Below are 13225 nucleotides of genomic sequence, written 5' to 3' on the forward strand. Positions count from 1 at the left end.
GGGCGTGGGGGGGACACCCATGTCCTGGGGGGGACACACATGGGGTGTCCTGGGGGGGGGACACAGGGTGTCCAGGGTCCCGCGGCGCAAATAAATTAAGTCTTCCACAGAGGGGGGGGTGGGTGGGAGGGGGAAGGGCCCCCCCCCCAGCAAAACCCACCCAGGGACTCACGACCCCCCCGCCCCCCGCAGCTTCTTTATTTTTTTTATTGTTTTTTAAAAGGTTTTTATTTTTTTTTTTTAACTGGTTTTTATCTTTTTTTTTTTTTTTTTTCATAAAAACCCCAATTTTTCCCCTTTGGAAAAAAACTCCCCCAAAAAAACAATAAAAGAAAAACAAATAAACCAACCCTAAAACAACAAACAGTAAAACCTGGGGGGGAGGGAGGGGGGGACCCAGCCCGGCCCCCCCACTGGGAACACGGGGCGCCCCCCCCCACGAAGGGCCCCGGGGGGGCCGCCCCCCCCTACCCCGAGTCCGAGTCGCTGGTGTCGGAGGACGAGGAGCTGGAGCTGGTCTGGACGAGTCGGAGCTGGAGCTGGAGGCGCTGAGGCGGGAGACGGGGACGGGCTGCGCCGACTCCGGCTTGTCCGTGGCTGCGGAAATAACAGGGAAACGGTCAGGAAACGGGGGGAAATGGTCAGGAAACGGGGGGAAACGGTCAGGAAACGGGGGGAAACGGTCAGGAAACGGGGGGGAAACCAGGGGAAATGGGGGGGAAATGGGACTCCGGCTTTTGTGTGGCTGCAGGGAAATAACGGAAAACTGTCAGGAAATGGGGGGGAAACGGTCGGGAAACCGGGGGAAACGGGGGGAACGGTCGGGAAACCGGGGGGGAAACGGTCGGGAAACGGGGACTCTGGCTTGTGTGTGGCTGCAGGGAAATAATGGGGAAATGGTCAGGAAATGAGGTGGAAAGAGTCGGGAAACTGGGGGAAATGGTCAGGAAATAAGGGGGAAAGAGTTGGGAAATGAGGGGGAAATGGTTAGGAAACGGGGGTGGAAATGGTCAGGAAATGGGGGGACCAGCTGCGCTGACTCCAGCTTGTCTGTGGCAGGGGGGAAATGGCCAGGAAATGGAGGAGAAATGGGGGGGAAATGGTCGGGAAACGGGGGGCCGTGCCCCGCTCACCCTTCTTGGGCGGCTTCTTGGCCGAGTTGAGCTGCCCGCTCACGTCCTGCAGCCGCTTCTCCAGCTCCCGCTTCTTCCTCCAGCGCCAGCTCCTCTTTCGTCTTCCCCACCGGCTTCTTCAGGGCTGCGGGGACGGGGGGTCAGGGGGGTCCCCAAAACCCCAGAGGGGTCCCCAAACCCCCCTGGCCCAGCGCGGTCCCCCAAACCCCCGTCCCCGCTCACTTTCGCTGTAGGGCTTGCGCGGCTTCTTGCGCAGGCAGGACAGGACGTAGCGCTCAGAGCTCGCGCAGCGTCGAGGGCTTGAGCGTCTCGAAGTCGATCTCGATCTCCTCGGGGTTGGAGTCGCGCAGCGAGGCTCGCGGGACTGGATGATGTGCACCACGCGGCCCAGCTTCTCCCCGGGCAGCTTGTTGATGTCCAGGCTGAGCTGCCGCTTCTCGTCGTACGTCATGGGTTTGCTCTCCTCCTCCTCCTCCGAGTCGTAGAGCGCGGGCGGCGGCGCCGGAGCCGCTTTGGGCGCCTTCTTGGAGCTCCTGGCGGGGGGGAGAAACGGCGCGTCGGACCCCGGTTTGCAGCCCCACGGGGGCCGGCGGCTCCGCGCGCACTCACTTGGCGCCGGCGGCTCTCCTGGCACGGCGCAGCTGCGCCTGGCGCGCCCGCGCCTCCTCGTCGCCGGCTCCGCGCGCCCTGTGCTTCTCCGCCTTCTTCTTCTTCTTCTTCCTCCCTCTTCTTCTTGGGTTTGGAAACGGGGCCCTGCGAGAGGGCAGCGAGCTGCTCGTGCACGGCGCGCAGCTGTGGGAGACAGCGGTGAGGCGGGGAGGCGGCGGCGCCGGCGCCGCGGGGCCGGGGGGCCGCACCTGCTCCTGCAGCTCGGCCAGGCGGTGCGCGCGCTCCTCCTCCGAGTCCGAGCTCTCGGCGCTGCCCGGATGAGCTGCCGCTGCTGCTCTCGTCCTCGTCGTCCTCGTCCTCGTCGTCGTCCTCGTCGTCCTCGTCGCTCGAGGATTCGTCCGAGGAGGATTTGGAGAGGGCGCCGGGCAGCGGCGCCGAGGCGGCCGCGGCGCCCTAGTCCTGCGGCTCGTCCGGCATCTTGGCGTAGCTGAACTCGAACACATCCTGCGCGGGACAGGGGGGTTGGGGGGGTTTTGGGGGACATGGGGGGGTTTGGGGGTGTGTGGGGTGTTTTGGGATGGGGGGTTGGGGTGTGGGTTTTGGGGAGGGATGTGGGGGGTGTTTGGGGGGAGTATTTTGGGGGCTGTGGGATGGGGGGGTGTTTGGGGGGCAGACGTGGGGGTGTTTGGGGGTGTGGGGTGTGGTTTGGGGGGGTGTTTGGGCAGGGAAGGGGGGGTGGTTCGGGGGGGGGGATAGGGGGGTGGTTTCAGGGGGGACGGGGGGGTGTTTGGGGGACGTGGGGGGTGTTTTGGGGTGTCCCCCAACCTGCAGTTTCCTGGCCATGGCCACCACGTCGTGGTTGGTGTTTTGGGGGGGTTCTGGGGGTGTTTTGGGGTGTTTTGGGCTCCCGACCTGCAGTTTCCTGGCCATGGCCACCACGTCGTGGTCGGTGTTTTGGGGGGGGTTTAAGGGTGTTTTGGGGGTGTTTTGGGGTGTTTTTGGGGGTGTTTTGGGTGTTTTGGGCTCCCTGACCTGCAGTTTCCATGCCATGGCCACCACGTCGTGGTCGGGGTTTTGGGGGGGTTCTGGGGGTGTTTTGGGGGGGTGTTTTGGGGTGTTTTGCGGTGTTTTTGGGGTGCCCGACCTGCAGTTTCCTGGCCATGGCCACCACGTCGTGGTCGGTGTTTTGGGGGGGTCTGGGGGGGTGTTTTGGAGGGGTGGTTTTGGGGTGTTCTGGGGTGTTTTTGGGGTGCCCGACCTGCAGTTTCCGTGCCATGGCCACCACGTCGTGGTCGGGCGGGTTGTACTTGTAGCAGTTGGAGAACATCAACCGCACGTCGGCGGCGAATTCCTGCGCGTCGTGGTAGTCGCGGTTCTCCATCTTCCGCTGGTTTGGGGGGACGTGAGCGGGACCCCAAATACCCCCCGACACCCCAAACCCTCCTGAACCCCCCAAACCCTCCAGATCCTCCCAAAAAGCCCCAAAACCCCAAATCCTCTTGCAATCCCCCCAAACCCCCAACCTGTCCGAACCTTCCCAAATCCCCCCAAAACCCTCCCAAATGCCCCAACCTGTCCAAACCCTCCCAAACCTCCTCCCAAGTGTCCCCCAAATCCCCCCAAACCCTTCCCAAGTCCCCCTCAAACCCCCCCCAACCTGTCCCAACCCTCCTGAACCCCCAAACTCCTCCAAACCCTCCCCAAAACGCTCCCAAATGCCCCCAATCTGAGCCCCCAAAATGCCCCAAATCTTCCCCAGCCTGTCCAAACCCCCCAAAACCCTGAGCCCCCCAAACCCCCCAAACCCCCCTGAAACCCCCAAACCCTCCTGAACCCCCCCAACCTGTCCAAACCCTCCTGAACCCCCAAACCCCCCCAAACCCTCCCAAGTCTCCAACCTGTCCAGACCCTCCCAACCCTCTTGAACCCCCAAACCCTCCTGAACCCCTAAACTCCCCCAAAACCCTCCTGAACCCCCAAAACCCTCCTGAACCCTCCTGAACCCCCAAACCCCCTGAACCCCTAAACTCCCCCCAAACCCTCCCTGAACCCCCCCAAACCCTCCCACATCTCCCTCCGTGCAAACCCTCCTGAACCCCAAACCCTCCTGAACCCCCAAACCCCTCCAAACCCTCCCAAATGCCCCAAAACCCCCCAATCTCCCCAAACCCCTCTAAACCCTCCCAAATCTTCAACCTGTCCAGACCTTCCCAAACCCCCAAACCCTCCTGAACCCCCCAAACCCTCCCACATCTCCCCCAACCTGTCCAAACCCTCCTGAACCCCCAAACCCCCCCAAACCCTCCCAAGTCTCCAACCTGTCCAAACCCCCCCAAACCCTCCTGAACCCCCAAACCCCTCCAAACCCTTCTGAACACCCAAACCCCCCCAAACCCTCCTGAACCCCCAAACCCTCCTGAACCCCCAAACCCTCCTGAACCCCAACCCCCCCAACGCGCCCCCCCTTTGCCCACCTTGATGGTGCTGAGGTCCATGGGGTGCTTGATGATGTCGTGGTAGTCGTGCAGCCCCAGCGCCGAGGCGTCCACGGGCTTGTAGAAGGGCCAGGCGTAGGCCGCGTGCTTCTTGGACAGCAGCTCCTTGAGGATGCCGCTGCAGTACCGCAGCTGCTCCGGCAGCTTCCGCGCCGGCACGTCTGGTGCTGCTGCGAGTCGGGCAGGTCCTTGCGGGGGGGCTTGATGGGCCGGCCGCTCTCGCGCCGCGGGGGGGGCCGCGCGGCCTTGGGCTCGGGGGGCGACGGCCCCGAGGGCGACGGAGACAGCGACGAGTCCCCGCTGCCCAGCATGGCCGCCGGCGTGGGGGTCGTGGTGTCGGCTTTCCGCTTCACGCCTTCTTCTGGGGGGGGATGGGATGGGGGCTGAGCGGACTGAGCCCCAGACCTCCCACAAATCCGCCTGAGCCCCCAAACCCACCCCCAAACCCACCTGAACCCCAAACCTCCCAAACCTACCCCCAAACCCTCCTGAACCCCCAAACCCACCCCCCAAATCCCCCTGAACCCCCAAACCCACCCCAAATCCACCTGAACCCCCAAACCCCACCCCAAATCCGCCTGAACCCCCAAACCCCCCAAACCTGCCCCCAAATCCGCCTGAACCCCAAACCCACCCCCAAATCCGCCTGAGCCCCCAAACCCACCCCAAATCCACCTGAACCCCCAAACCTCCCCAGTCTGCCCGCGAATTCTCCTGAACCCCCAAACCTCCCAAATCCACCCACGAATCCTCCTGAACCCCCAAACCTCCCAAATCCCCCTGAACCCCCAAACCTCCCCAGTCTGCCCACGAATCCTCCTGAACCCCCAAACCTCCCAAATCCAGCCCAAAATCACCTACAAACCTACCTGAACCCCTCCAAACCCTCCCAAATCCAGCCCCAAATCCCCCACCAATGCTCCTGAACCCCCAAAAACCTCCCCAGTCTACCCACGAATCCTCCTGAACCCCCAAAGCCTCCCAAATCCAGCCCAAAATCCCCCACCAATGCTCCCAAACCCCCAAACCCTCCCAAATCCACCCCAAAATCGCCTACGAATGCTCCTGAACGCCCAAACCCTCCCAAATCTCCCCCCAAATGCTCCTGAACCCCCAAACCCTCCCAAATCCAGCCCCAAATCCCCTACCAATCCCACCTGAACCCCCAACCCCTCCAATCCTCCCAAATCCAGCCCAAAATGCTCTACAAATCTACCTGAACCCCCAAATCCCTCCAACCCCCCCAAAATCCCCTACAAATCCTCTTGAACCCCCCAAACCCTCCCAAATCTCTCCCCAAATCCTCCTGAACCCCCAAACCCACCAAACCCCCCCAAATCCTTCCAAACCCCCCCCGTCCCCCACCTTGGCCAGGGGCTGGGTGGGCGCGGGCAGGGGGGGCGCGTGCAGCGGCTTGAGCAGCGGGGCGGCGATGACCGAGGGGTGCGGGATGCTGACGATGGTGGTGGGGATGTCGGGGCTGGCGGCGCCGTACGCGGCTCCGTGGGACCCCGAGGACACGGCCGGCACCTGCGGGGCGCCCGCCAGCCCCGCCAGCAGCGCTGCGAGCGGGACGTCAGCGCCGCGGCTCCGGCACCCGCCGCGGCTCCGGCACCCGCCGCGGCCCACCCCGCGGCACCGGCTCCATCACCCGCCACAGCCCACCCCATGTCACCAGCACCCGCCACAGCCCACCCCGTGTCACCGGCTCCATCACCCGCCACAGCCCACCCCGCGTCACCGGCTCCATCACCCGCCACAGCCCACCCCATGTCACCAGCACCCACCACAGCCCACCCCGTGTCACCGGCTCCATCACCCGCCACAGCCCACCCCATGTCACCAGCACCCACCACAGCCCACCCCGTGTCACCGGCTCCATCACCCGCCACAGCCCACCCCATGTCACCGGCTCCAGCACCCGCCACAGCCCACCCCGCGGCACCGGCTCCATCGCCCGCCACAGCCCACCCCGCGGCACCGGCTCCATCACCCGCCACAGCCCACCCCGCGTCACCGGCTCCATCACCCGCCACAGCCCACCCCGCGTCACCGGCTCCATCACCCGCCACGGCCCGCCCCGCAGCACCAGCTCCATCACCCGCCGCGGCCCCACCCCGCGGCACCGGCTCCATCACCCGCCGCGGCCCCACCCCGCGGCACCGGCTCCATCACCCGCCGCGGCCCCACCCCGCGGCACCGGCTCCATCACCCGCCGCGGCCCCACCCCGCGGCACCGGCTCCATCACCCGCCGCGGCCCCACCCCGCGGCACCGGCTCCATCACCCGCCGCGGCCCACCCTGTGTCACCGGCTCCATCACCGTACCGGCCGCGCGCGACGCTCCTTTCTTGTGGCTGTTCTTGGCCAGCGGCACCACGATCTCCTGCTCGTCCGGCGGCATCTGCGCCACCTTCTGCAGGAAGATCTTCTCCAGGGTTTGGGCCATCAGGACGATGTCATCCGTGGGCTGCGGGACAGGCGGCGGCACAGCCGGCGTCACAACCGGCGTCACAACCACCGTCACAACCCAACCGGTGTCACAACCACCATCACAACCCCACCGGTGTCACAACCACCATCACAACCCCACCGGTGTCACAACCACCATCACAACCACCATCACGACCCAACCGGTGTCACAACCACCGTCACAACCCAACCGGTGTCACAACCACCATCACAACCACCATCACAACCCAACCGGTGTCACAACCACCGTCACAACCACCATCACAACCCAACCGGTGTCACAACCACCGTCACAACCCAACCGGTGTCACAACCACCATCACAACCACCATCACAACCCAACCGGTGTCACAACCACTGTCACAACCCAACTGGTGTCACAACCACCATCACAACCACCATCACAACCCAACTGGTGTCACAACCACCATCACAACCCAACCGGTGTCACAACCACCATCACAACCACCATCACAACCACCATCACAACCCAACCGGCGTCACAACCCCACCGGTGTCACAACCACCACCACAACCACCATCACAACCCCACCGGTGTCACAACCACCATCACAACCCAACCGGTGTCACAACCACCGTCACAACCACCATCACAACCACCATCACAACCCAACCGGTGTCACAACCATCGTCACAACCACCATCACAACCCAACCAGTGTCACAACCACCATCACAACCACCATCACAACCCAACCGGTGTCACAACCACCATCACAACCACCATCACGACCCCACCGGCGTCCCAACGCGCCGGACGGTGCCGCGCTGCCGGTTCTCACCTTGTTGTAGATGTAGCAGTTGGTGAACATGGTGTTGAAGTCCTGCATGCACTCGGCGGCCCCCCAGTAATAATTGTTCTCCAGGCGCCGCTTGATGGTCCCCATGTCCATGGGCTGCTTGATGATCTTGTGGTAGTCCTGGGGGGACACGGGGGGTCAGGGGGGGTGTTGGTGACACCGCGTGCCGCTCGCACACCAGCTCTCACTCAGGCGCAGGCAGGGGGTGCGGGGACCCCCCCGAGTCACCCTACGCTACGGGGGGTGCTCGTTTTGGTGTGTGTCCCCCCCGTGGGAGATGGGATGGGGCTGGGGGGGGGCGGAATTTCTGGCTAAACTGGGAATTTCAAGAGCAAAACCTCTGTGAACTTTAATTTACCTCCGGGCTTTAACTCCTTGGGCGCCACAGGTGCACGGGGGGGCTGGCGTTTAATTTTGGGGTCACAGTTGGCTGTCTTCTACAAATTCATGGATGGGCATCTGCAAAACGCATTCAGGGGACAAGAGATTAGCTGGGGGGGCGCGGGGGGGTCCGGGGGTCCCCAAAGAGCGGCTGCGTCGCCTCATCCAGACCTCGGGGGGGCAAAGCCAAAAAGGGGGGGTGGCAGCGCTGAGGGCGCCCCCCAAACCTGCCCCACGGCTACGGGGGGTGGGGGGTCACCCCCGGGGGGGGCGCGCAGCCCCGGCACCTGCGATGTGGCTGGGGGGGGGTGGGGGGTGGCGCTCGCCCTGTGCTTTGGGGGGGACACACGTGGGGTGCGGAATTCGGCAATGGACGTGCCTCGACCCCCCTGCCTGCGCCTTCGGGGACACGGGGGGGCACACACACACTCACCCCCCCCCGCGGCCCCCCCGCCGTACCGGCAAACCCAGCTTGACGGCGTCGACGGGCTGGCGGAAGGGCCAGGCGAACTGGTGCTTCCAGAGCGCCTTCATCACCACCTTGTGCAGGTACTGCAGCTGGTTGGTGACGCGCCCCGGCTTCTTGGGGTTCGACACCTCGGGCGGGGGGGGGTTGGCCTGCGGGGCCGGCGGCGCCGGAGCCGACGCCATGGTGGGGCTCTCGAAGCCCTCGTACAGCAGCGAGGGTTTGCGGATGCGCTTGCCGGGGGTGGACTCGGGCGCCAGCCCCATGAGCCCAGCGTTGCCCTCCCCCAGAATCCTGCGGGAGAGACGCGCGGTTACGGGGGCCCGAGGAGCCGCGGGAGGAGCCGAGACGGCGCCGGGGACCCCAACCCGCTCCCCCGACCCCCCGGGTTCGCCAGGGACCCCAACCCGCTCCCCCGACCCCCCGGGTTTGGCCAGAACGCGCGGGAACCGGAGCCGAACGAGCGCCCGGTGTCGGGGGGCTGACGCGGGTCCAGGTCCGTCCCCATGCCAAGGGGTGACGGTGACACCCAGCGTGTCGCGGGGACAGTGACACCCAGTGTTGCGGGGATGGTGACACCGAGCGTGTCGCGGGGACGGTGACACCCAGTGTTGCGGGGACGGTGACACCCAGTGTCGTGGTGACGGTGACACCCAGTGCGCGGTGACACCCGCCCGCCGGGGGGATTCGGGGACACCCGCGGCTGGGCCGTTATGCCGCTGTCACCGTTGCGCGGTGGGGACCCGCGGGGACACGGTGCAGCCGCCACCGTAATGTGGGGACACCGATGGGATGGTGGTGACACAGCGGGACCCTGGGGACACCAACGGGACCCCGGGGACACCAACGGGACCCTGGGGACACCGATGGGACCCTCAGGGACACCAACGGGACGCTGGTGACACAGCGGGACCCTCGGGACACCAACGGGACCCCAGGGACACCAACGGGACGCTGGGGACACAATAGGACCCTGGGGACACCGATGGGACCCTCAGGGACACCAACGGGACACTGGTGACACAGTGGCACCCTGGGGACACCAATGGGACCCTCGGGGACACCGACGGGACACTGGTGACACAGCAGGACCCCGGTGTCACCAACAGGACGCTGGTGACACAACAGGACCCCAGGGACACCGACGGGACCCTCAGGACACCAATGGGACGCTGGTGACACAGCAGGACCCTCGGGGACACCAACGGGACCCTCGGGGACACCAATGAGACACTGGTGACACAGCGGGACCCTCGGCACACAGTGGGACCCTGGGGACACCGACGGGACCCTCAGGACACCAATGGGACGCTGGTGACACAGTGGGACCCTGGGGACACCAACGGGACACTGGTGACACAGCAGGACCCTCGGGACACAGCAGGATCCTGGGGACACCAATGGGATGCTGGTGACACAGCAAGACCCCGGGGACACCAACGGGACACTCAGGGACACCAATGGGACACTGGTGACACAGCGGGACCCTCGGGGACACCGACGGGACCCTCGGGGACACCAACGGGACCCTGACAGGACCCTCGGGGACACCGACGGGACGCTGGTGACACAGTGGCACCCTGGGGACACCGACGGGACACTGGTGACACAGCAGGACCCCCGGTGTCACCAACAGGACACTGGTGACAAAGCGAGACCCCGGGGACACCAACGGGACCCTCGGGGACACCGACGGGACGCTGGTGACACCAACAGGACCCTCGGGGACACCAACGGGACACCAATGACACAGCAGGACCCCGTGGACACCGACGGGACCCTCGTGGGTCCCACGGCTCCCGCCCGACCCCCCACCCCGGGTGGGGGGGGTGGGACCCCAGTGACCTGTCACCAACTGTCACCCGGGGCCGCCAAGGACGCCAAGGACGGCGCCGGGCGCGGGGACACGCGGGTGACAGTGTCACGGGTGGGGTGCTGACCCCCCCCGGCGCGCGCGCCCGTCCCCGTGCGCCCGCGCAGGGCCGCGGCCCGAGCCCGCGGGTGTCACGGGGTGACACGGGGTGACACGAGCCCCCCCCCCACGCGTGCCCCGCCCCCGCGGCACCTACTTGCTCTGGGGGTTGACGTTCTGCAGCATGGCGGCGGCTCCGTGCCCGGCCCGCGCGCGCGGCTCCTCCGACGACCCCCCCACTTTGCCCGGACACGCGGGGTTCAGCGCTCGCGGGTGGGCGGGGGGCGCCCCCCCCCGTCAGCGCATCCCCGGGGGGGTCCCCTCCCCGGGCCGGGCGGGGACGCGGCTCAGGCGGCGGCGGCTCCGGCCGGGCCCATCCGGCGGCCTCACATCCACGGGCGCGGAGAAAATGGCGGCGGGGAGCGCTGGTTGGCGGGGGGGGGGGGGCTCTTCGGCGCCGCCGCTGCGCCCCGGATCCCCCGCGATCCGCTCAATACCGGCCTGGCCGCGTCGCTGGGCGCCGGGCGCGGCGGGGGAGGCGGCGGGCGAGGCGAGGCGCGGCGCTCCGGGCGGCGGATGGCGGCGGATGGCGGCGGATGGCGCGGCTGGCGGCGCCGCTCAGCGGGCGGGCTCCATCTTGGCTCCCCGAGGGGCGGAGGGCGGGAGGCGGGGGGCGGGGAGGCAGGCCCCTCGCCGCCGGCCGCAGGCAGGGGTCGCTACGGAGGCCGGGGAGGGTCCGGCGAGCCCTCCGGGAGGCGCGGAGGCGGGGGCTGGGCCGCCCGGCGGAGGATGGATCCGGTTTGGGGCCGCCCCCCGCTCGCCACCGGGCCGACCCGCTCCGTGCTCCGTCCCAGCGAAATGGCGCCTCTCGGCCTGCCCCCGGCCGCCCTTATATAGACACCAGCCAGCCCCTCATTGGGCGGCGGCGCCGCTGACATCACCCGCCCGGCCCGCCCCGCCCCGCCGCGGCCTCGCTGGGCGGAGCCGAGCCCGCCGCGCTTCTGCCATTGGCCGCGCGGCGCGTCGCTCAGCCGCGCCGCTCCCCGCCCCTCCCGGCTTTCCGCCCGGCGCCTCGAACCGCGGAGCCGCCGCTGTCACCGCCCATTGGCCGGCGCTGCCATTCGTTGCGCGGCGATTGGCGGGCGGGTCACGTGGGGGGCGGGGCGGGCCGGCGGAACCGGCCGTTGGAGGTTGTTGTCGCGCTCCCCGGAGAGGAGACGGGGCCGGAGGCGCCATCTTGAGCGGCGGCTCCGGCCGCGCCGGGCGGACAATGAACCGGCGCTGCCGGGCGGCCCCGCGCCGCCCCGCCACCCCCGGGCAGCGGGGGGATCCCCCGCCCGCCCTCACCCCCCCCGCCGCGCTCCCGCGGGCCGCACGGCCCCGGACCCCCGGAGCCGCCGCGCCCCGTCCCGCACCGGGCTGCCCCGCGCCCCCGCTCCGCGCGGGCCGCGCCACGGGCCCCTCCCGCTGCGGGGAGCGCGGGAACCCCCACGGACACGCGGCCGCTGCGGCCGCCAGCCCCGGGACGGGCGCGCCCCGCCGGCGCGCCCCCCCCCCAGCACACCGGGCGGCCCCACGGCGGCCCCGGGACCCCGCGGCGGGGGCGCTCAACCCCCGCGGCGCCCGCACGACCGCGGCCGCTCCGCCGGGACCCCGGAACCTCCTCGCCCCCCGCTCACGGGGGGTCCCGGCCTCAGCGGGGCCCCCGGTGCCGCAGGACACGAGTGGCTCCCCGCCCCCCCCGCGCCGTGACACAGCACTTGGGGCCCTGCCCGCCGCCCCCGCGCGAACACCCAAACATGGCGCTTTTCGCCCCAAACCGCCGCCCCCGCCGGCGCGCACAAAGCGGCCCCGCCCCCCCGCCCCACCTGCCCGTCACCGCCGTGCTGGCCGCCCATTGGCCGTCGCCCCAGCGCGGGGGCGGAACCGCGCCTGACTGACAGCTCGCCAGCGCCACGTGACTCCCCCGCCCCCGCTCCTCCGGTGGGGGGGAAGGGCCGGGCCCCCCCCCCCGTCACTCACCTGAGCCGCCCCCACGCGGGGCCGCGACCCCCGGCCCCGGTCCCGCTGCATCCGCGCCCCCCCCGCCGCGCGCCCCGAAACCCCCCGGGCCGGGGGCAACAAAAATTGATTAAAAAAAAACATCCCAGGGCAGAAAAGGGAGCCACGCGCTACGTCACCCGCGCCCCGATTGGCTCCCCGCCGTCACGTGGCGCCCCCGCGGCTCCCACGGCCCCATTCATCCCCCCCGCCCTCCCGCCCGGCGGGCCCCGCCGCGGCTCCGCGGGGTCCTAGCGCCGGCCCCGCGGGGGATGGCGCTGCGCATGCGCGCTGCGGGGCCGCTGCAGCGGGGCGCAGGGGGCACCCACGGGTGGCCGTGGCGGGGCGGGGCGGGGAGGGGGTGCCCACGGGTGTGGGGCGTTGCAAGGGTGCGCGGCATGGCGGGGGTGCGCCCGTGGGGGTGTCAGGTATGGCGGGAGGCGTGGGGGGGGGGATGGGATTGCAGCACCCACTCGGGAATTGCACGGCAGCGGGGGGGATGCACGCTGCAGGGGTGCAGGGGGTGCATTGCACACGGGTGGGGGCCGCGGTGTTGCACGGGGTGCAGTGCACGGGAATGGGGGTGCACAGGCCGCATTGTGCAGGGATGGGGTGCACAGTGTTGCACGTGGGATTGGGGGTGCCCCGGGTGCAGCTCGTGCAGTGACGGGGTGCTCGGTGTTGCTCGGGGTGCAGCGCATGCACCGGCGGGTGCTGGGTGCCGCAGCGGGTGCAGCGCATGCACTGGATGCAGTGCGCACAGCAGATGCAGCGCGTGCAGGAAATGCAGCGCACACAGTGGATGCACTGGATGCAGTGCACACAGACTGCAGTGCACGCAGCAGACGCATTGTAGACAGCTGGTACAGTGCACGCCGTGAACGCAGTGCACGCAGCA

At 68.4% G+C, this 13225-nt stretch overlaps 1 protein-coding gene across 1 annotated transcript; it reads right to left on the reverse strand.

Annotated features, from left to right (window-relative positions):
* Positions 1–6: 6 nt before the first annotated feature.
* On the reverse strand, positions 7–10611 carry LOC309452661 (bromodomain-containing protein 2-like). The gene is given in 20 exon segments (XM_082077302.1): positions 7–518; positions 524–597; positions 1134–1209; positions 1211–1257; positions 1356–1410; positions 1412–1485; positions 1488–1666; positions 1743–1852; positions 1854–1886; positions 1991–2056; positions 2058–2195; positions 2199–2246; positions 3001–3129; positions 4217–4383; positions 4386–4599; positions 5603–5799; positions 6565–6706; positions 7511–7648; positions 8369–8669; positions 10445–10611. Coding segments are annotated over 20 exon segments (2268 nt in total). The 5' UTR covers positions 10474–10611; the 3' UTR covers positions 7–467.
* Between the last annotated feature and the right edge of the window lie 2614 nt (positions 10612–13225).

This window comes from Streptopelia decaocto, assembly GCF_964273445.1.
Source record: "Streptopelia decaocto genome assembly, contig: HAP1_SCAFFOLD_2360, whole genome shotgun sequence".
Taxonomy (NCBI): Eukaryota; Metazoa; Chordata; class Aves; order Columbiformes; family Columbidae; genus Streptopelia; species Streptopelia decaocto.